Genomic DNA, 25,000 nt, shown 5'->3' with positions numbered 1-25,000 from the left:
TATATATGGGTATGTGTGTGTGTGTGTTTGTGTGTGAGAGTGTTTGTGTGTCTGTGAGTGTGTCTATGTCTGTGTGTCTTTGTGTGTGTGTGTGCGGGGATTTATGCGCACTCTGACAACAGCTGAATATTGTATCAAAAGATGAAAATGTGACTTATATATACATATATATCTATCTATAGATGGATAAACAGAGAGATAGATAGATAGATAGATAGATAGATAGATAGATAGATAGATAGATAGATAGATAGATAGATAGATAGCCAGATATATATATATATATATATATATATATATATATAGATAATAGATAGATAGATAGATAGATATATAGATAGATAGATAGATAGATAGATAGATAGATAGATAGATAGATAGATAGATTATGGATAGATAGATAGATAGATGGATAGATAGATAGATATATAGATAGATAGATAGATGTAATATATATATATAATATATATTATATATATATATATATATATATATATATAGAGAGAGAGAGAGAGAGAGAGAGAGAGAGATAGATAGATAGATAGATAGATAGATAGATAGATAGATAGATAGATAGATAGATAGATAGATATCAAGATATGAACGAAATGTGATCAAAGCGCTGAAATATCCAAACTGTCAGGTTTTACATTTGGGTGAGGGAATAGTATAATGAAAGCACAGCTGATAAATCTCTCAGTTTATTGACAACGATCTAAAAGCAATAATTTGATCAGACGACATGTTAACTACATTTCCCCTTCCCCCCGTGTTAACTATCCCTCCCCCCCCCCCCACCCACCCCCGCATACCGACTCGAACAATAGTAATTAAGCTCATTGCGTAGCCGTATTTGATAATGCACAATGTGTATATCGTCCGACCAATGGGTAGCTGGTAATTGCTCATTTCCCGTTGACGCAACAGCAATTGGGTTAATCTCTTATGGCCCTGGGAGATAAATTACTGTATTGTGAGAAATGGCGAGTTATCCAAGATTTTCATTTTAATCCGCCATCATCTGGACTCTTGTATTTTCCACCTGTAGGTTACAAGTTGGGTGTCATAGCCACTAGACCACCATGTGTTACTAAAATACTATAGAAGGAACGAAGTTGATGTCACTCGGCTCTTCGTTATTATTTAAGTGATTAGTTCTCATTAAAATATATCTAGTAGCCTATGAATATTAATCGTTACCCGCATTTTAACGTGTTGATATGTTTAATCTGACTAGCGAATCTTTTGAGTATTTAATCTAAACACATAGCATCAGCAGATAAATATGACAAATATCCTATTGTAATAAATACTGGATGACCTTAAATCAGGTGGGACGTGTAAAATGGGAAACGTTCAAACAATTGGATTGAGTATCCGTTTTAATGTCTACATCTTGAATAAAACAATTATATTCCGTGTTCAGATCGTGTTTTAATAAAACAAATAGAAATAACACCGACATTATGGTCCAATTTGTCCATTGATGTTCATCCAGCAATGATTGGATGATAAGATGACATTTAAGTATGGCAGAAAGTACCGTAATTGTGATTTAATTAAAAACTTTTTTTTTTAAATTGAAGGCGTCCCATTGGACAAAGGCATTCCGAGATTTTGATTCTGCTGGAATGTAAAGGAAGTTTTTGGATAGCTGGGTTTGTTTGACCTTGTTGAATTACATTTATCTTAGAGTTGCGTCCTATCCAAAGGGTGGCAAGAAGATTGTATGTCTGTTTAATACAAAAATAAATAATTAATTAAATCAAAATTCCTTTTATTCATCTCATGGCAAAATTGTCTTTAGGGTCTATTCCAAGAGAAGACTGGAATAACCCTCGTGTCAGCCGCAGAGCAGCGCCGCAAGTTGAGCTAGGGCGATGTGACTTGATCAAGGCCACACAGCGCAGCGGCGGTGATCGAACTTGATACCTTTCGGGTACGAAGCAAGGACCGTATACCGCTGAGCCACGCTGCTCACGTGACTTGCTTAGGCCACACAAATCGAACTAGGTACCTTTCGTGTACGAAGCAAGGACCGTATACCGCTGAGCCACGCTGCCCCAAGTCTGGATTTGTCTTGATCAAAATGCTAAAAATAACAACTTTTTGACACTTGAAGGTCATACATACAACTGTTCAGGATATAACAATGATAAAATGCTTTCTACAATAGTATGTAATAATATAATTCATATGTCGTGAATCCATTGTGTACTCAGAAGTGTTTTATATGAAGTGATAGACTAGACTATACATAGTCAGGTTTTCTTATCTATTAGCCACTCCCACGCCTCGTTCTGAAAAAAGTCCGCGAAATTAAAGGGGAGGCAAGAGAAAATCAGCTGATCGTTAAAATAGTAACAGAAAAGTGGAGGTGCTCGGCAATAAATGCAAGAAAGACATTTAAAACGCCGTAAAAATGTTTAAAAATCACTTAATGTTATAATTACCATCCATAACAACCTGTCAAATTCACATATGTAAGATGTCAAGCCAAAATTAATAATAAAATAATAAAGAACACGATTGACCGGTGGTCCGTTGACTACACATGCATACGAGTACCAGAAATATTTTGTAAACAATGTAACACAATATAATGTGTAAGTTTCAAAGCAAATGCAACCACAAATAACATCAAAGAACAATGTGGGACTACTGTTTTAATTTCATAAAACCAAACGTATATTTTCTGCCCCCGATATTGAACGTGTAGTTAGTATGTATCGTACAAACAACATTTCGTTTAGACAGGTAGTCGGGATTCTAGCGCCAGTTTTATTTGGGCAACCATGATTGGGATTTCACTCAATGCACTTATTATTAATTATTATCATTATTATATAATAATAATAATAATAATAATAATAATAATAATAATAATAATAATAATAATAATAATAATAATAATAATAATAATAATAATAATAACAATAATAATAATAATAATAATAATAATAATAATAATAATAATAATAATAATAATAATAATAATAATAATAATAATAATAATAATAATAATAATAATAAGCAGTTGAAAGGATATAGTCTTTGGTGTATAAGTGCATATGTACAATATTTCTTATAATAAATGCTTCAAAACAAAACAAAACTAAAAAAAATAAATAAAGAATAAATGAATAAAAATATCTATTTGGGCATTTACTTACATTAATAGTCTTGAAAATCACAATAACAATCCATGAAAATTAAATATCCCAAAATCCGAAGAAGACATGAATTTAATCCAAAATCCAACACAGGAATGTATTTTAATAGGAGACAGATATCCTATTAAAACCATAGCATTACTTGCAAAAAACAATACCCCACTCTGCGTTTAACGGGCTTGTGGCCGTCACATTGTAAATTGTGGCCGCATTAGGGTAATCGGTGTCCTAAAGACTGACACACTGACATACAATCAATGAGAACTATAAAGAATCCATTCTAGAATTCAACTACAAACTGAAAAGTATGATAAATATCACTCTCTCAAATAATTTCCTTTGCTCAGGTTCACTCACACTCTCCTTTATTGCAAAACATTGATAAGTGAGATAAAGTTTGTATTTCAATTATAAACTTAATCACATAACCTAAATGATGGAGAATAAAAACAGCTAATTATAAAAAAAATTCACAGATCAAGTTATCTAATTGAACTCCGCATATTTAGCTTAATTAGTCATTGACCATGTATTTTTTTTTAATGGCATTGTTTCATTTAAACAAGACCATGACGCTTATGCCTGGACCGGGTATTCACAAATTCTGCTTTTGTGTTCCACTTTTCGAATCGAATTAATCTCTATCTTATCCGTATATTTGCAAATTTTCTGCACTTTAGAAATAAGACCATAACGCTTATGTCTGGACCGGTTGTTCGCAAATTCTGCCTTTGTGTTCCACTGTTCGATTAGAATTAATCTCTATTTTTTCCGTTTAGTTTGCAAAGTTTCTGCACTTTATAAATAAGACCATAGCGCTTATGTCTGGACCAGGCATTCGCAAATTCTGCTTTTGTGTTCCACTTTTCGAATCGAATTAATCTCTATCTTATCCGTATATTTGCAAATTTTCTGCACTTTAGAAATAAGACCATAACGCTTATGTCTGGACCGGTTGTTCGCAAATTCTGCCTTTGTGTTCCACTGTTCGATTAGAATTAATCTCTATTTTTTCCGTTTAGTTTGCAAAGTTTCTGCACTTTATAAATAAGACCATAGCGCTTATGTCTGGACCAGGCATTCGCAAATTCTGCTTTTGTGTTCCACTTTTCGAATCGAATTAATATCTAGTCTATCCGTTTATTTGCAAAGTTTCTGCATTTTATTAATAAGACCATAACGCTTATGTCTGGACCGGGCATTCGCAAATTCTGCTTTTGTGTTCCACTTTTCGAATCGAAATAACAACTAGTCTATCCGTTTATTTGCAAAGTTTCTGCACTTATAAATAAGACCATAACGCTTATGTCTGGACCGGGCATTCGCAGATTCTGCTTTTGTGTTCCACTTTTCGAATCGAATGAATCTCTATCTTATCCGTTTATTTGCAAAGTTTCTGCACTTTATAAATAAGACCATAGCGCTTATGTCTGGACCGGGCATTCGCAAATTCTGCTTTTGTGTTCCACTTTTCGAATCGAATGAATCTCTATCTTATCCGTTTATTTGCAAAGTTTCTGCACTTTATAAATAAGACCATAACGCTTATGTCTGGACCGGGCATTCGCAAATTCTGCTTTTGTGTTCCACTTTTCGAATCGAATGAATCTCTATCTTATCCGTTTATTTGCAAAGTTTCTGCACTTTATAAATAAGACCATAACGCTTATGTCTGGACCGGGCATTCGCAAATTCTGCTTTTGTGTTCCACTTTTCGAATCGAATGAATCTCTATTTTATCCGTTTATTTGCAAAGATTCTGCACTTTATAAATAAGACCATGACGCTTATGTCTGGACCGGGTATTCGCAAATTCTCCTTTTGTGTTCCACTTTTCGAAACGAATTAATATCTAGTCTATCGGTTTATTTGCAAAGTTTCTGCATTTTATAAATAATAATAATTGTTCAAAATTTTACCTTACACCCGATATTACAAGTACAAGTGAGCCAGGTGAAGAAGATTGTCAAACAGTGTGACAGATGAAATAGGAAGAGAGAGAGAGAGAGGGAGGGAGAGAGAGAGAGAGAGAGAGAGAGAGAGAGAGAGAGAGAGGGTAAGAGAGAGAGATATTCGTTTTTTGTTCAAAATCTCTCTCTCTCTCTCTCTCTCTCTATCTCTCATTGCACAAGGTTGTGCTATTTACTACTATTTATCAAGAACAGCCAAGCTGGCAACCCAGTCTCTGTATAAACTAAGCAAGATGGCAACAGGGACCTCGCTCCTTATCCAATGCCGAAGCTTTAGTTTGAGTCAAACAGTTTTGTTAAAAAAAAACACCCAAAATAAGTTCGTGTCGTAAGTGATGGAAGTTGAAGTCGGCTTATTATAAAATCGTTTTTATGGTCTGTTTGGATTACCCTTTTTAAATAGAAAAAGTGAATATATCATAAACTTGAAGAATAGGCAAGCTAAATGAAATTTAAATTGACTGATTAAATGAGTACGCGAGGCTGAGTTGCGAACGACTACTGGGTTCCGACATTCCGATCCCAGTGTCATTCATGTTCACCGTACCGTGTTACTGTCTACACACTACACTGCATTGTTAGTGACTGGTCATGTCTTTTTTGTTTGTATGTTTTACGCAAGCTTAATAAAAATTAAATGAATACGTGAGGCAGAGTTGCGAACGACTCATGGGTTCCGACATTCCGATCCCAGTGTCAGTCATGTTCACCGTACTGTGTTACTGTCTACACACTACACGGCATTGTTAGTGACTGGTCATGCCTGTTTTGTTTGTATGTTTCTTTTAATATGGGTCAATTTACAAAGAATAATAATAGAAATGTTCAAAACAAAAACTAGATTCACTATTACGTGCCTGTAATGAAGTGCTTTCCACAAACCGTGAGCGAGAATGATGGTGGAGGTAATGGCAACCATGTGGGTTTGTTATTGTTTCCTACATCCGTCAACCCGCGCATCCGGTTGCGCACCCACGCTGATTCTGACCAATGGTATCCATCAAAGAATATATACACATGTATTAATCAAAGGGTCATCATCATCATCATCATCATCATCATCATCATCATCATCATCATCATCATCATCATCATCATCATCATCATCACCATCATCATCATCATCATCATCTCTAATCCCATACCAAATAATTTATTCCAGATCTGTCCCCAGTAGCATTTAGCTATGGCTACAATAATAACGATAACACAAAAGTAATTAAGGGACAGACCCTTCTATTCACGGATCGAATCATGGATCTGGGTGGACAATATAATCCATCCACCGGGACATTCACGGCACCGATCAAGGGGATTTACGTCTTTAATTTAGTGGTTAGGACTTTTAATGGCGGTAAGATTGATGTTTTGTGTCATTGTGTGGTATGAGTTGTTTGTGATGACGATTATAATGATGATGAAAATGGTGATGGTGATGATGATGATGATGATGATGATGATGATGATGATGATTAAGATGAAGATGGTGATGATAGTGATGATGATGATGATGATGATGATGATGATGATGATGATGATGATGATGATGACTATATTATTATTATTATTATTATTATTATTATTATTATTATTATTATTATTATTATTATTATTATTATTATTATTATTATTATTATATTATTATTATTATTATTATTATTATTATTATTATTATTATTATTATTATTATTATTATTATTATTATTATTATTATTATTATTATTATTATTATTTATTATTATTATTATTATTATTATTATTATATTATTATTATTATTATTATTATTATTATTATTATTATTATTATTATTATTATTATTATTATTATTATATTATTATTATATTATTATTATTATTATATTATTATTATTATTATTATTATTATTATTATTATTATTATTATTATTATTATTATTATTATTATTATTATTATTATTATTATGATTGATATTATTATTACTATTATTATCATTATTATTATTGATATTATTATTACTATTATTATGATAAATAGCTATTCTCAACGATATAATCCCATCGGCAGGAGTTTCTGTCGATTTAGCTGTCTTTTATAACTGCCAGCGTTATTAATTAGTCTACGAAAACGTTTCTAAAAATGATATTCTGTTTCTTTCTAATAATTTTAAATCTGTTTGTTTACTGTTGATGGAAATATAGGTTAAAATGATTCAATTTAAATGCCTTTAATTTGAAATAACGTGTTAAATAAGCCAAGTTTTACCCTCCTGCCACCCACTATAGTTTGGTATCAACATTTGAGTCGAATCCGTTGTTTGATTTAAATTCATGTTGTTGACAAACCGAGCGCTCCAAATTCCAAAACCTTCTTGAAAATATTAGCTGTAAATATTGTGTTGTGAATGATAGATTGTTCTAGATAAATAAATGAATTAATCGTTATATAAAAAAAAATAATTTAATTCCTTCATTTGTCCTATAGAGGAAATATGTATTTAGTGTCTAATTAAATTTAACACAGGGATAATCCAGAATTCAGCCGCAGGGTAGCGCCGCACTCATCTATACTAGCGAAGGACTTGCACAATGCTTTGTAGCGACCGGGTATTCCAACCCGATACCATTCTAGAACGAAGCAAAGACCGTACCACTGAGCCACACTCCCCCTTTCAAATTATAACATGTTATATTTTGATTCAAGGGTTCATTAATCATTAGTATTGATAACAAGCTTCAACTTTACTCTTTTTGATGTTTCTAGCATTTGTACGAGGGCTCTTTCATAATTAACCGAAAAATGCCTGTAAAATCCGCGTTTTTTATGCTATCAACAAAATTCTTGCACGTGTTCATACCTTGACTCGTCCTTCATTTCTCTACGTAACAGCCAAGTCTGTCAACACACTTCTGCCAACGCCGCACCATGCATGGAATAGATACCCTCTCGGAAGAAATTTCCGTCAAGGTTTTGTAGCCATTTCCTCACATGGTCAACAAGCTCTTCATCGACATCAAAGCGCTTTCCTGCCAGCTCACGTTTCAGTGGCCCAAAGAGGTGATAATCAGATGGTGCGAGGTCTGGACTGTGTGGTGGGTGTGGCAAAATCTCCCATCCATATTTCTCTAGCCAACCTTGCGTCACTCGTGCTGTGTGGGGTGTAGCGTTGTCGTGTTGCAAAATGACCCCGTTGGTCAACTGCCCTGGGCGCTTTCTGCGAATGGCCTCCCTAAGCTTGTCAAGAGTTTGGCAGTACCTTGCAGCATTGATTGTTTCTCCAGGTTGTAAGGTTTCGAACAGAATAACACCACGACTGTCCCAGAAAACAGTTCCCATTATTTTCTTTGCTGACCGTATGACTGAATTTCTTCGCGACAGGTGAGGATGGATGTTTCCATGTCATCGAATCTTGCTTTTTTCTGGGATGCAATGGTGCAACCAAGTCTCATCACCGGTGACTATGCTGTCAAGAAAAGTCACATCGTACCCTAGAAAGTCTCCGCCGGCGTTGGCAGTATGCCCGTGAACCCTGCGTGAGCTCTTGCTTCTTCTCAAAAGTTCCCTGCAGATGTCCAATCTTTGTTATTTATGATTGTCTGTCAATTGCTTAGGAACCCATCTTGCGCTGACTTTTCTGTAGCCAAGTTCATCAAATACAATTCTATGGGCAGAAGTTTCCGAAATTTCAAGACTGCTTGCGATTTCATGAAGTTTCAACCTCCTGTCTTGACGAATAAGCTCATCAACTCGCTTCACATTGTCTTCTGACGCCGCAGTTATCGAACGACCACTCCCTTCCCTGTCTGTCAAGTCGGAATGGCCGGCTTCAAACAAATTACACCAGTGAAAGACTTGTGTACAGCTTATAACATGCTCACCATATACACTCTGAAGTTCTTTATGAATTTCGGTAGGATTCAGACTTTTGGCGTTCAAAAAACGTATGACAGCTCTGATTTCCTCCCTTGACCAAGTTTCAAGGTGGGCCGCCATCTTTAAAATCGTCTAGAAATTCATTGTGCAAAATGATGCACTTCATAATTTCTGGGAATATCCGTAAGGAAATGAGGAATATCGTGTCGTTTACAGAATTTAAAAATCTCCACTGGTTGCTGAGCAATGGGCATTTTTCGGTTATTTCTGAAAGAGCCCTCGTAGAAAAAAGTTCTGTGGATTCCGGGTTTTTCCTCAATTCTTTTCACTATCAAATTTGAATCAGTATTATTTTGGTGAGGATCCTATTTTTTCAATAATCGATTTAATTTTATTCTATACCCCATTCATTGGATATTATTTTATATATTCGAAGATTCCGCAAACTAGATTTTGGAGCACTTTAGTGTGATAATTTTTATATTTTTAATATAGTCAAATCTGAAAACAATGGGTGATTTATCAGTGTTGTGAAGTAAAAGTTATATAAATTTGAGTTGTTTGGGATTGTATCTAATTTATACTGGCAACAGCGGGTTTTGAAATTGGGATTTTGGGCCATTTCAAACGCGACCAAAAAAGTCCAAAGTTCAAGATTGCATAATTTTCTAATGTCCCTATCATGTTGATTGTGGTATCAAAAGTCTTTGAATTATATTTACTTTCCATAACAGGAAATATATTTGGTGTATGTTTGATTTGAGAAATCTGTTTGAAATAGCTGTTTTAATCATAATATTATTACATAATAGTGCAGCCATGTGGTCTAGTTGTATGATACTCGCCTTTGGATGAGAAGGTTGGGGTGTGGGTCCCGCGTTGACCGTCGATCGGTTCGTTCCTTAGAGATCGGTTTCGACTAATATTCTCTCGCTGTACTCAGGTGTAAATTGAGTATGTAGCCGGTAAGAACGTTGTCGGTGTCTAAAATATTGTAAAAAGTGTCTAATACGTGTCATGTCTCGCCTTACATGTTAACAGTTGCTGTTGGCTTGGGATCCATTGGAAAGCGCTTTGAACACATTTAGCAGATATTACCCAAGAGGACGAGTATTCAACTGTCATTATCACTATTATTATTATTATTATTATTATTATTATTATTATTATTATTTATTATTATTATTATTATTATTATTATTATTTTATTATTATTATTATTATTATTATTATTATTATTATTATTATTATTATTATTATTATTATTATTATTATTATTATTATTATTATTATTATTATATCATTATTATTTTTCTTCTTTGTTATTATTACTTTAATTAACGAAAACGGTAACATTTCGAAATTTATCACCAAGGTCATCATTCCTCTCAAGGTCACTCTTTCATCAAGGTCAAACTCATCCTATTAAGCATTTATCATTACCCATTATATGATCGTCACCAACATTTGTTTTTACATTATTACGACAACGGAACCCGTTGAATTCATTCCGTATGACAATAAAGCCAGTATGACCACAGTAAGTCTCTATATCTCATTGTATAGACTAATCCGTGCGGCTATGTGGTCTAGTGGTATGACAATTTCTTTCGGATCGGAAGGTCCTGGGGTCGAGTCTCGCTCTATGCATAGTTGAGTCCTTGAAGAAGGCTCTTTGCTCACATTTGTTCACCTTACTCAGGTATAAAATGAGTACATGGTAGTTAACAGCGTTGTCCCTGTCCAAAGAAAAAAATATAATATCGCCTGACAGGTGTCATGTTCCGTCCTACATGTTAAATGTTGCTGTTGACTACGAACCCCTTGTAAAGCGCCTTGAGCACGTGTAATAGATGTTGCCCTATATAAAATCTCAATTTAAAAAAATCATTGCATCGGTGTGTGTTTCTATAGAATTGTGTGTTATGAATGACGGCTACGACTTTAATACACACACACACACACACACAAACACACAAACACACATATATACAAACATCTTCATTTATTTCTTACAGCATGGACTGAGGTCAATTTGATGTCTGGACCAAAGACGATTGCCTCACTGTACTCCCATGACAAGGCCACCAATGACCAGACATCAGTGAGCACGGCGGTCTCCTTGGACCGAGGACAAACCGTCAGGCCTCTGGTGAACGGCACGAACGAAGATTCCATAAATACCTATGTTCACTACTCCTATTTTACTGGATATCTATTGAAACCCATTTAAATCCAGTCATCAATGGTGTCCGTTTTATGATAATCCTGGTTTGAATCATTCACCAAACTCCAACATCAACACCACATCGTCATTATTATCATCATCTCTATGGTCATCGTAGTCGTCGTTACCGTTATCATCATCATCATCATCATCATCATCATCATCATCATCATCATCATCATCATCATCATCATCATCATCATCATCATCATCATCATTGTCATCATCATCATATTATTATTATTATTATTATTATTATTATTATTATTATTATTATTATTATTATTATCATTATTATTATTATTATTATTATTATTATTATTATTATTATTATTATTATTATTATTATTATTATTATTATTATTATTGTTATTAATTACAATCTTTATCACAATTACTCAATATGTCTATTTTTGTAATCATCAATATTATCATCGTCACTATCATCTAAATCATCATTATCCTTGTATGTAATCATCTTAATATACTAAACAGTTACATGATATATAATAACATAGCTGTATACACGTTATAAGAATGTGGAGTAAACGCGTGCAACAACCGTTTTAGTCTCATGATAAATAAATATCAATTGAAAATGTGTCCCATCATCATTATCTGGTGTCACGTCGGGGAAATATTGTTTATCCCTCCCCTCTCCCTCCTCAAATAAATAAAGTATAACCAAACCAATCAATGTTTTACATTAATTTCTAATTGCATCAATTCGGTCACCTGAATACATTAGCGTTTCCGGACGATGCGACACATTTTACAGACAACAACCTATCTCTATAAATTTAAAGGAAAATTCTTCACAGTGTTCTATTTTTGTTACTACCAAATTCATTGTCATCATCTCCATTGCTCCGATATAACACCAATGTGACGCGACGGGGCACTAATTATGATTTATCCTAGATAATGGATATCTAGACAAATGAAAGGGAAACAACTCAATGGTTTTTAACTACTTGTTGATATACCTTGATTACCTCCTTCGTTTAAGTAAAACAAGATTTTATGTCAAAACAAAAAAAATAAATATAGTTAATTTCCGTTCTAAACCTTTGTAGATTTTATAGAATTTCTAACAAAGACAAAGAGAGAAAAATAAATATAGTTAATTTCCGTTCTAAACCTTTGTAGATTTTATAGAATTTCTAACAAAGACAAAGAGAGAAAAATAAATAAGAAAATTCAAATTCTCCCCGGCTTTGGAAGACTTTTTGTTTATCTGGTTTCAGTTTATTTCATTGTACTCTAAGTAAAAAAAGCATTTTTTTTTCTCTCTCTGATTCACAGAATATGATTAATAGGGTGTTTACCGTATAATTTTAGAAGATTAGAAATATTTGACATTTGTGTAACGTGACAATACCTCCCACTGTTTTGATCTGTTTATATATTACGCAATTTCCACAAAAGGTACTCAAAGTCTTTTAGAAAGGGTCCGTGGTCAACATCAACACGTAACATGTTGAACGAAACATGACGCCTATTGGGAGATTTTCCAATTAATTTTCCCGACTGAAACAACGTTTTTAACGACCATAGTATCATTTTACACCTGAGTAAGGTGAGATAATGTAAGTAATGATTCGTTTCCATGGACTCAACTGTGAATCGAGCTCATTGAAGAGCTCACTGACTTAGACAATAGATAAATGCGTTATTAGTGATTGAAGGAATCATATGATATTCTATGGTATATTTCTTTGAGTATCACACACTTTATATAGAGATTATTATTTAAACGCAATTAGTAATTCAATGCTAGTCATATGACATTATTATATGCTATATTTCTCTAACTTTCACACACTTTACCAAACATTAAATCAAGATGACAATAAACCACTCTCATCCACTCTTATTGTGAGGCAAACCAATGCGATCACTCGCTATCCAGATGTACTGGGTACTTTTTGTATGCAATGCAAAGAACGGTAGATAACCGTAATTATTATTTTAAACAGGGTGAGATAAAATCTAAGTCTTTTGTAAAGAATACCGTGGGGCGGGGAGATTCAATTCATTCTATTTATATAGATGGATAAGTTAATTAGACATTATTGAGAAGTCTAAATTAGTCAATGCGACAATTCGGACGACTTTGTAATTGAATATCCACAGTCTCATCTTTAAAATGTTTCTGTACCTTTAATATAATATCTTTTTCCCCATATTTCTATGTCGCATATTGAAAAAAAATCTGAATTCAGAGGCAATTTTGTGGGGTCTATAAGGAAGTGATTATAATTTAATTGGGACGGGTCAGTTGAGTGTACACTTTCCCATGACCCTTTGGGATATTTAGCACTTTTATAGAATTCAACAGAATCCTTTTTCAGATAAAAACACAAGTTATAAAACATTTCAGTGTCGCCTTCACAAGTTATGGGCTTTTAAACGTCATTGAATTCATTATTTCAATTTTTAAAGGTTTTTTAAATATTTTTCGTGACGTGTAGATCGGTTTTAATGTTTAGAAATTTTAGTTGTAATAATTATCATAAATTGTATTGTCAGTCTAATTTATCAATGAAATCTAATCCTTTATAAATATGTATTAAAATCCATCCATTTATACATGTGACTGAAATACGGTAAAACAACGTTAGGCGTCAATTTCCTCACAAAGCCAATACGAAATACTAAACTCTCAATTACTTTTTTGATGGTGATGATTTGATTACCTATATGTATTCGTGTGGTTTATTTTGAAAATGAAACTAATAAAGAAAGAATAATTTAAGTTCCTTTTTTTAAAAAAAAAACCCAATAATTTCTCACGATGGAGGATTTCTCTAAGAACCAAGACACAGCCTTTGTCAAGGTTGCATAGGATTGTCTTCAAAGCCTCACAGCTAAGCCTAAAGTCTACATAAAGACACTTCATTACTTTTAGAAATACTTGTATTTGGTGTCATATCGGGGAATTTGAAATAAACACTGTAATTGTGTATAAGTAATTAAATAATAATTGGAATCTAACAGATTTCCTACCTAAAGTAAAATAGAAAATGTCCGCGAGTTAGGGAAGTGTTTTGTCTCCCACCACTCTGAAATGGCTTTGAAACGTGATATCATTGTAAACAGATGGTCGTCAAAGTTTGTTTTAAGGTATAAATATATCTTATAAATTATAGTTGTGTAGTAGTAGACACATGTTTGATTCATCATTGGTGACAGGCGACATGTACATATTTGCAGGTCTGACATCCGAACGCAATTTTGGGCCTAGTGTAACATTGTTATATTGGACAATAATTTTTGAGAGTTCCATTATATCAATTTGCCCAGAATGGATCGGGTTATCAGACCTGAAGTTAACTGTACTTTGTTACACAGTATGGATACGTTGTGGGTATGATCTTCGTGTGTGTAAGACGTTACATTTAGATGGATCAAGTGCTCTTTGCCAATGCTCTACACATTTGGAAATAACTCATGGAGGTGATATGTAATAAAGTAAAATAAAATACATGTGCTTACTAGAGTAGTTCACCAATGTTATGTCCACTACAAATTGGCTGATTGTGTTTTACAATTATATGCATGGTTTTTTTAATCAGAAAAAAATAATAATTTGGTCACAGCTGACGTTTCTGACAAAGCTCTCGCCAATAACTTGACGGAATTCAATTAAGTACGTTTATTTCATTTCCTTTTCATTAACTGTTATTAATATTGTATATCATCTTTGTCCTTTTGTTACTGTAAATATTGTTTTTCTCATATACTTGACATTGTATAATATTTATCTTTTTTAAAACATTTTTTTTCATATTTCGTGTTATAATAATCAGAACTGATAAACAGATCACAATCATTATATTTACCATCACCAAGGCTATAAACCATTTTCAAAACTATAACAATTTACCACAACCAGGATTATAACAACTCACCATCACCAAGACTATAACAATTTAACACAACCAGGATTATAACAACTCACCATCACCAAGACGATTAACAATTTACCATTTTCATCACAACAACCATAAATCACCACGACTATTAATACTATCACCACCACAACTATCATTACAACAACCACAAATCACCATCAACAAAAATACATCTACAACAGAAACGGACACTGTAATCGCATTGGTCATCCACAAATGACCAAATTCCAACATGGATATCATCATATTTTATTAGCCAGTCCCACCTCTGCACCCAATAACTACAGCCATTATAAAGTATCTTTTTAACTCTTTTTAATTTCTATTCATTTTGCTTATCTACCATCCATATACAGAATTCTATTAAACATTTCCCCAACTAAAACTAACTATGGTCGTGTGTTATTTATTTCATATTTAGATTACCACTTTCTCACAGAAACAGTAAAACATCATTATCCAAAAGTAAATATGGCCAAGTCAGATGTGTGGGTTCGCACGTTTCATCAAAACTATTAGTCTACAAATATTATTACGCTTCTTCAAGACCTTCTTGTACATTCATTTCTATTTGTACCAGATTTCTCCAAAACATTGAGTCTTCGGGGTTATTGAGTATATATATATATATATATATATATATATATATATATATATATATATATAATATATATATATATATATATATATAATATATGCGGCTATGTGGTCTAGTGATATGACACTCGCTTTCGGATTGGAAGGTCCGGGGTTCGAGCCTCGCGCTCGACGCATAGTTTAGTCCATGGAAAAGGCTCTTTACTCACATTATCTCACAGTACTCAGGTGAAAAATTATGAGCATCTGGCCGTTAACAGCGTTGCCTCTGTCCGAAAAATTGTAATATTGCCTAACAGGCGTCATGTCCCAACCTACATGTTAAATGTTGCTGTTAACCAGAGACCCCCTGTGAAGCGCTTTGTACACATTTAGTGGATATTGCGCTATATAAAGCTCAATAATTATATCTATATATATATATATATATATATATATATATATATATATATATATGTATATATATATATATATATATATATATATATATATATATATATATATATAATATATATATATATATTATTCCAACCATTATAGTTTTTGAATCTATGGAAAGCCTAGAGATGTACAATTCAAAGTCACTAATCTGAATATCATTGAAAATATATTTAAATGCCTATGTTAGGTTCTCATTACACATTATTGAGGTAATAGAATATGCCTATGTTAGGTTCTCATTACACCTTATTGAGGTAATAAAATATGCCTATGTTAGGTTCTCATTACACCTTATTGAGGTAATAAAATATGCCTATGTTAGGTTCTCATTACACATTATTGAGGTAATAAAATATGCCTATGTTAGGTTCTCATTACACATTTTTGAGGTAATAAAATATGCCTATGTTAGGTTCTCATTACACCTTATTGAGGTAATAAAATATGCCTATGGTAGGTTCTCATTACACCTTATTGAGGTAATGAATATGCCCATGTTAGGTTCTCATTACACCTTATTGAGATAATAAAATGAGTTTTGACATACCTTGTCAGTCAAAGGCTATATTGTACAAGAATGGAAAGTAGTAGTAGTAGTAGTAGTAGTAGTAGTAGTAGTAGTAGTAGTAGTAGTAGTAGTAGTAGTAGGAGTAGTAGTAGTAGTAGTAGTAGTAGGAGTAGTATTAGTAGTAGTAGTAGTATTAGTAGTAGTAGTAGTAGTAGTAGTAGTAGTAGTAGTAGTAGTAGTAGTAGTAGTAGTAGTAGTAGTAGTAGTAGTAGTAGTGACATCTCCAGAGATGAAGGGGTTATTGCATGGGGGGAGAGGGGATGGAGTTTCCATTTGTGATGTTAATAAAAAAAATAACTAAAATGAAACCCCTTGTATTTATCCCGAAGGGAAAATTTGTCTCTAGGGTCTATTCCAAGGGCGCATAACAGCTCCGCAAATTGAGCTAGGGCGAGGTGACTTGCTCATGGTAACACAGCACAGGGGCAGGCGACCGAACTCAGTATATTTCGGTTTACGAAACAAAGACCGTTTCGCTGAGCCATGGTGCCCCTATTGTTATAATCTTGTGGTGAGTTCACATGTGGTCTGACATCCCAGAGACTTGAACAGAGGAATCTCCTAACAACAGTTGGGAAGCAAAATGACAACCAATGGACATTTCAATGGTCAGAGTGTATTGCCTAACTGGTGCCTTGGATTTCCAAAATGGCGGCCACTTGATGAAGCCTCGTCAATTTTTGCATTCGTAATTTTCTGCTGCCACATATAAATCTTCAATAAACTTTTTTTTTAAATTCTAATTCATTGGATTTTCAGTTTACGATTTATAAATGACCATTGATGCAAATTTACGGCCTGAAATTTTGAATGGAACTTAGGTACGACTCGTAACCTGTCATATTAATGACAAGTAAAAAGTGTCCAGATAGTGAGCCCTACTGACGAAAATGGGTCTAGGTTGATGGGTGATCTGACACACGATGGTTACAGGTAAACTTAAACACACACACACACACACACACACACTCACACACACTCACACCCACATACACACAACAGTTTTTTTTTAATTGTCGGAAAGCTATTCCTTTAAAATTATATAGACTAAAATAAACCCCATCCGTTCTCTAACTTTTCAAATAATTTCCATATGTAACCACGTGATAATCATTTTCTCTCTGAATTTATTTCAGGTGCACGAAAGATTTTAATGGTTTTTCGATCGTTTACGGTCACTATCATGTGTAAAAGTTTTAAGCTGTTCTGAAATAAAACGTACGCACACCACACACACACACACACACCCACACACCCACAACACACACACACACACACACGCACACAGAGACAATATTTCTCACTCACAAACTCTTTCTTTCATTCTTTCTCTATACCATTCTTTCTTCCTCTCTCTCTCTCTCTCTCTCTCTCTCTCTCTCTCTCTCTCTCTCTCTCTCTCTCTCTCTCTCTCTCTCTCTATCCATCTATCTATCTATCTATCTATCTATCTCTCTATCTCACTGGCTCTCTCTATAAGATGATGATTGTATCAGTACTTCTTCTCCAAAAGTTTTGACAAAAAAGTAAATTTGATACAGGGCGATAATTAGTTAAAACATTGTGGTCCAATGATGTTTTCTTCATAAGTGGTTTAACGATGTCACATTTAAAGCACGATGGAACGTCGCCAGTCAGTATGGATGTGTTTATGATTAATGTAATGGATGATAATAATATATCGATGGATCTGGCCATAAGCTGTGCTGGTGAGGGATCGAGGTCGCAGGATTTAGTTGGGGCATTTGTGACCATCTCTTTTATCAAACAAGATGGCACTGGATAGAACTTGTCTATAATGGGTACCGCCATGAAGTCATAGGGTACAACAGAATGTTTCTGCATCTAGAAATGGTTCACATCGATCTAGTTCTGAAAAAGGATATGGACTTTGTCTTGAATGCAGTTGACAAATTTCTTTGGCATGTGTCTTTGATTGGTTGTAGATGGTAAAGAAGTGCATATTTCACGTCCAAGTAGACTTATTGAAATATTTGTAGAATTGACACCATGAATGTCAATGAATTCGTTAACTCGTAGTAAAATGGCGGATTGCTTTCATCTAGAGTCTACCTACATTTTTAGACAGACAACCGTCCTTCCCTAAGGGTAGCAAGCAATTGATATTGATCTTTTCACGCTGTAGAATAAAGAGATATCCGGTAATGGAATCAGGCCCTGAAGAATAGAAATAAAGAAAAAATATGGCAACATGTCCGGATAATGAGGACATCCGGATTATGGAGTTCAGGAGAGTTGTCTTGCAAAATATTTTTTTCATGTTAAGATGAATATTACAAAACATAAAGAGCATTATATTCGACAGCGGTTCTTCAACGTATTCAAGAAATTGATTCTCAAGTATCTAGTAGAGTATGGTTCTATTTAATTTTAAATTTAATTGTTAATCGCTATTAGAAGTATTTTTTGATATTATAACATTGGACATAACCGATGTATATTATCAAATTACATTAATTACACGATTACTTCCCTTGCCTTTATCGAATGAATAATGATTTGAGGTCATTTATTTTAAGTGTGCATTATAGATAATGGGCTCTTTGCTAAATATCTCACAACATTGCCAGCGGAAGTATAACGGACCAATTGTATGTGTTAACTTGACGGTTTATTAACACAGTTTAGTGTTTAATGAGTATAAGTCATATAATGGTTGTTAAAAATCAATAACAAAGACCCGAGTGCCTCAACTTTGTTCTATTTATAGTAGAATATAATACGTGCGTCCGGGTGGCTTAATGTCCCCTCTTTTCACACAAGTCAATAAATGGAAAGCGTGGTCAGTGCCCGGACGAGTGATTATGAAAAATGATATTCTGACATTACTCCAGTTGACTCAGGTGTTAACAATTACCAGGCCAAAGAAAGTGAACATTAAGATCATTCAGTTAAAAATACTTCATTATATCCTCCAGCCGGATATGACGTACAAATACAAAAAATTATAAATATTAAGTTTATAGTCTGACTGATACCAGTTAGTGAGTACAACTCATCAAAATGTCTGGCTAAATCAATAGAAAGTTAACGAATACGTCCCAGCCAAAAACGATCGACATTTCATCTTTTTGTCTAGTTGTTCGTCGATCGTTATAGGTTGGAAACCTATTGGTTAACTAGTTACTAACGAAGAGCTGATTGACGCCATTCTCGTACCTTGTTTTAACCAATACTGAAGAGACGCCCACACCTGCAATAAGCCAAGGTATCCCGTGCGTGGTGATGTGGACGTGTGTTGTGTTTTCACTGTGAGTAAGTGAGTGAGTTACAAACCGTTGGTCTGTGAGTGAGTTTATAAATCGCTGTTCTTATTGTTACGATACTACTGCTATCACTCTTCTTATTGTTACGATACTACTGCTATCACTCTGTTCTATAAAATACTTTAGCTGTTACAGAATATATATTAAAAATGGTACAATCATTACGTATTACCTTTCTTCTTGGATGCCTACTTATAATAACCACTGCTGGATTCGGTAAGTAAAATATATAGCAATAATGTGACCCATAGTGTCAAAAAAGGTATTAAGTTAGTAGGAACAAGATACTAAAAGCTCTAATTACAAATACAACTTATCAAATATAAGAATTATTGGTTTTTATCACTTTAAAATACTGTCCTCCATAAAACATATAAAAAACAACCCAGGCCTGATATTTTTGCTACAAATGTAAAATACAACACCGTAATTCAACACAATCGACGAGCACTTATTTGAAGGTCTGGTAACCCAATTGATTATAGGCTCAACGTTGGAATGAAAACCTACAAAAAATGACGCAATATATTGACCATTACAACAATGTTGAATTAGGCCCATAATTGCAATCGTATGTCGGACCTTTATATATGTAACGTCGACTACGACATAATAACGTTTTGAGATGGCGGGTCACTAATAACGTAGAAATGATGTGCGCTTAACTAAGAAATTTACAACATTGCAATCAGGAATTATAACGAAGCAACACACAAAATTATCTATAACCGTGAACGTTTATAGTCTGGTTTATACAGATTTGTGAGAATTATTTATAATAATGGATGGCAAAAACAAAAACCAATGACAAAGAGGTGAGTAACAATAATCTATAATCTATAGAAGGAATGAAATTGATGTCACTCAGGCCTTTGTAATTGTGTTATACCATCCATGTTTATATGTAATTCTCATTAAACCGTATTAATCAGACTACAAACGTTCGATGTTATACATCGTTTTGTATTTTGCTCCGTTATATTTCCCGATGGCAATGTGTTGGGTTTCTTAGCCAAACGCAAATTTTATACAAGTTAGATTCTCGAATTAATAAACAAATACTCTTAGAACTGTGATTCGCTCACAAATGTGTTATGTGTATGTTAGAATGATTGTTGTTTGGGTCTTTATTTTAAAGTCTATTGATGGCTCAATGCGTGCCCAAAATGTGGAAATGTCTTGTTAAATATCGACGCAATTGAGGTCACTCAACTCTTTGTTATTGTTTTTAGCCAGCATTTTTATGATCAGTTCTAACAAAATGTTATCACCAGCTATATAAACGATTAAGCTTACACACCATTTTTGTGTGTTGGTACCTTATATCCGGCTGACACAATTATGGATTTTATATTAAACATATATGATCAATGCAAGTTGTATTCTCTGATTAACTAAAATTACTTTAAGACAATTATTCACTCCCTCCTTCAGAGCCATTCGGCCCTTTGAGACTATAGCATGAAACGGACAATAGCAACTGCTTGCTTTTCTGATATGACGCTAGTCTATCGCAAAGTATTTTCAGCAAATTTACATTAGCGATATGTCGAACACTCCCTCTCTGAGGCTGGGATAGGCGGTCGACTGGGCAATCGTTACTCAAAGTAAATGTGGACCCGTCTCGAGAGCGTACTCAGCGACGACTTCACCTGACTCAAATCCTACTTCGACAAGTGGTACATGAAGATGAGCATTTCAAAAACCGAGGTCACTGCTTTCCACCTATGAAGTGGCTGTCACGCACGCAAAATGAACGTCCTCGTCGGCGCGAGACACTCCCATATTAAACGCATCCAAAATATTTAGGGTTGATACATTCAAATAAAAGTCCAGATTCCAAGTTTCATTTCCTACTGCTTTATTTATTTTGATAAATCTGAAATCCTAATCAACTAGCATGATTATATTTCAATCAGATTCATACATTCCAAATCCATACAATCAAAGCAAATATAAGTCATTTTGCTTACGAACCATTTTCAATAATACGTTGAGTCCGTAAAAGCAAGGAAATGATTGTGAACACAAAAGTTTTAAAGTGTGCAGCTCATAGTAAAGTAGAATGCAGAACATCGTTTTAATCCAAAACATCATATTTTAAACCCTTAAGCAACTCTACCCATAATTCCCTTTCAACACACATCCTTGTATTTTTGACAGTTCCTTGACAGTCTAAATTCCATCCCCTAAAAGTAAGATCAAATTATATTCAAACCTGAAACGTCAAATCCCTACATATTAATGTTAAACCCCGCCATTTATGATATAATATTGTTTTTGGTACTTACGCCCAAATAACAAAAATCAACTACAATCTGTTGTTTTATTCCCAAATACCAATTGAGACTAATCAATGCAAGTAATTTTCTACTTCTTAACATAACGATAAGTCCTTAACTTCAAACATAAAACTGTCCTAAACCCATTTAGTATGGACCATATTTTCATTGAAATCCTAGCGTCGTTAACTTTGCTTAAATATTAATCATGTTTAATGAACAACCAACGAAAATAAATGCAATTACCTACAGCTGCCCCCACTATTGGTCAAGTGTTATTGCCATGTTTTTCTACAAATTCTGGCATAAACTTTTTGCATAAGGCTACTCTCTTACCTCATTAAAACATATTGTTTTAATATAGTTTCAGCGGTAAAGATTGATGTGACGTCACAATACCATCATGATGCAGTGCCCACCTCATTCAATATCAGATGTGAACTCGATAACACCGGAAGTTGCAGAGATAAGGTCATTCTCATTCAACTTGCTAAGAACGACAATAAAATTATTGCCTCAGTTCAAGGGAGTGAATCTTTTATCCATAATCACCTTCTCGATTCCAGTATGTTGGTGAGTATGTTATTGCCATCCATGTTTATGATATATTCTCACTAAAGTGAATTAACCAGACTAAAACGTTAAAGGTTAGGGCACAATATCTGTGAATTAAAGATTGCATTTCATGACTTGTCGTTATTTTTTTCCTTCGAGCTTCAAGCAGCAACAATTTCATTCATCAGGTCGAAGGTCAAATTAACCAGATAGACGGGCAGAGTTATCTCAGTGCGACAATAAACCATGCAGTCAAGGAGGATTCTGGACTTTACACATGTTCTGCGATGTTCCTGGATGATATGGGACACATGAGAGAGGAGAAAAGCAGTGAAAACATTACAATTGAAAGTAGGTTATTCCTATCACGTACGTAAAATGTCATGTCTATTGCTATGTCAGAATTTTTAATTACTATAAATTTTTCATTGATGTGGATTTCTTTTTATCTTTTAAGAACGTCAAGCATCTAGAGAGTGAAACAATTTGGAAATGTCGATAAACATATGCCATTTATTATTATTATTATTATTATTATTATTATTATTATTATTATTATTATTATTATTATTATTATTATTATTATTATTATTATTATTATTATTATTATTATTATTATTATTATATTATTATATTATTATTATTATTATTATTATTATTATCATTATATTATTATTATTATTATTATTATTATTATTATTATTATTATTATTATTATTATTATTATTAAAATTATTTTATTATTTAAACATATGCTATTGTTATTATCAACTGGGAGGCTAATAAATGTACCTACTAGATATGCACGGGCATTATTTCTTTTTTTTTTGTGGCCAAGCGATTTCACAGAATCAAATTTTGATCATTCGTATGCTTTATGTGGACACATCAACCGTCATGACAATCTTGAAAAAGTATGTGGAGAAGGCATGGAGGAGGGTAAAATAGGGAGAGGTAGGCCAATAAGTAGATGATAACAACACATCAGGGAAGGGATGAATATGCCAGTGACTGAATGTGGAAGGTTCGTTGTTTCGTTTGGCATTTGCAGAGGCGATGCCCATGAGGGATAATCCAAGATGATGAGTACGAAGGTAAAACAATGTGAGCGTTTATATAGCTCACTATCCACTAGACGTGCTCAAATTGAATTAATAGGGACCAATAACTAACAGCAACATTTAACCTGTAACCCGAGACATGATGCCTGTTAGGCGATATTAGATTGTCGGACACAGACATCGCTGTTTTGGACCAGGTACTCATTTTTTGCATGTGATATAGTCAATGACACTCACCATAGGATCAAAAGACCCTGGGTTCGAGTTTTGCTAACGATAATTTCCTTTCTGACATGTTTGCCACTATCGATCAGTCTTGCATGTACGAGCATACAAAAATGATATTGAATTGAATTTCTTTCCCTCATAGACCTAAGGCACATGGATTCATAGTTTATCCCAATTTCTCTATGATGTAAAGGATAATAAAAATTGATTCCTATCCTCTAGATTGGACGATAGTCTATTGCAAACTATATTTCCCCACACTTGACAAACTCATCTACCCAGTGACCGATGGATGGACAGGTGATCAGAAAACAAACAAACGATTACACCGGCTGTCGATCTAGATCTATTTGCATATGAAGCAAGTGCTTTAACAACTGAGCTACTTGAGTCACATGATAAATTTGAAATCTACTTTTAAAAGTACAGAAAAAAATCTGACTCTTCTTTAGCGTATTCATTTTTTCGCCGTTCGCGTGGCACACACCACACTTGCCTAGTGATTTGTTAGCGCGTGTTAGCAACACGCTCCTTGGCTGGCCGCCGGTTTCGCCTGGCTAGACTAGAGGGGGAGGGAAGGGAGGGGAGGTCTAATTAAACTGGGCACGTGTGTGTGTACCCTTTGTTTAGTTATTATTTTTATTGGGCCATGTGTTGTAGACACCCATCAGTGACTCTTTGTTGAAATTTAGTCTTTTTCATTTTAGTATTGAGTGGAGATCTGTTCCCACATGTTATAGACAACCATCAGTGACACTTGAGATTTCTAGATCTATAGTAGGCTAGTACTAATAAGATCTGAGATATTTTAGAGATTGAGTTGAACATGGAAAACGCTGAGTTG

General features: G+C 33.9%; 2 protein-coding genes across 3 annotated transcripts in view; both read left to right on the top strand.

Annotated features, from left to right (window-relative positions):
• LOC144960455 (uncharacterized) overlaps positions 1-6,386 on the top strand; it is a 63,848-nt gene extending 57,462 nt beyond the window's left edge. Inside the window, exon 6 of one of the 2 annotated variants that reach the window (XM_078893551.1) lies at positions 6,306-6,386. The gene's annotated coding sequence lies outside the window, so the exon portion shown is untranslated. The remainder of the gene's footprint in view (positions 1-6,305) is intronic. The other variant, XM_078893550.1, reaches the window with a different exon arrangement.
• A 13,647-nt stretch (positions 6,387-20,033) lies between these two features.
• LOC144960424 (uncharacterized) overlaps positions 20,034-25,000 on the top strand; it is an 8,594-nt gene continuing 3,627 nt past the window's right edge. Inside the window, exons 1-4 of the mRNA XM_078893506.1 lie at positions 20,034-20,246; positions 22,677-22,885; positions 23,056-23,236; positions 24,379-24,456. Coding sequence (XP_078749632.1) covers positions 20,180-20,246; positions 22,677-22,885; positions 23,056-23,236; positions 24,379-24,456 — 535 coding nt within the window. The 5' untranslated portion in view covers positions 20,034-20,179. The remainder of the gene's footprint in view (positions 20,247-22,676; positions 22,886-23,055; positions 23,237-24,378; positions 24,457-25,000) is intronic.

Source organism: Berghia stephanieae, chromosome 15, assembly GCF_034508935.2.
Source record: "Berghia stephanieae isolate SIO BIC M18660-M18661 chromosome 15, UCSD_Bste_1.3, whole genome shotgun sequence".
In the NCBI taxonomy this organism is placed as follows: domain Eukaryota; kingdom Metazoa; phylum Mollusca; class Gastropoda; order Nudibranchia; family Aeolidiidae; genus Berghia; species Berghia stephanieae.
Note: the sequence above shows the minus strand (reverse complement) of the source record. Positions and strands in the feature narration are given on the sequence as shown.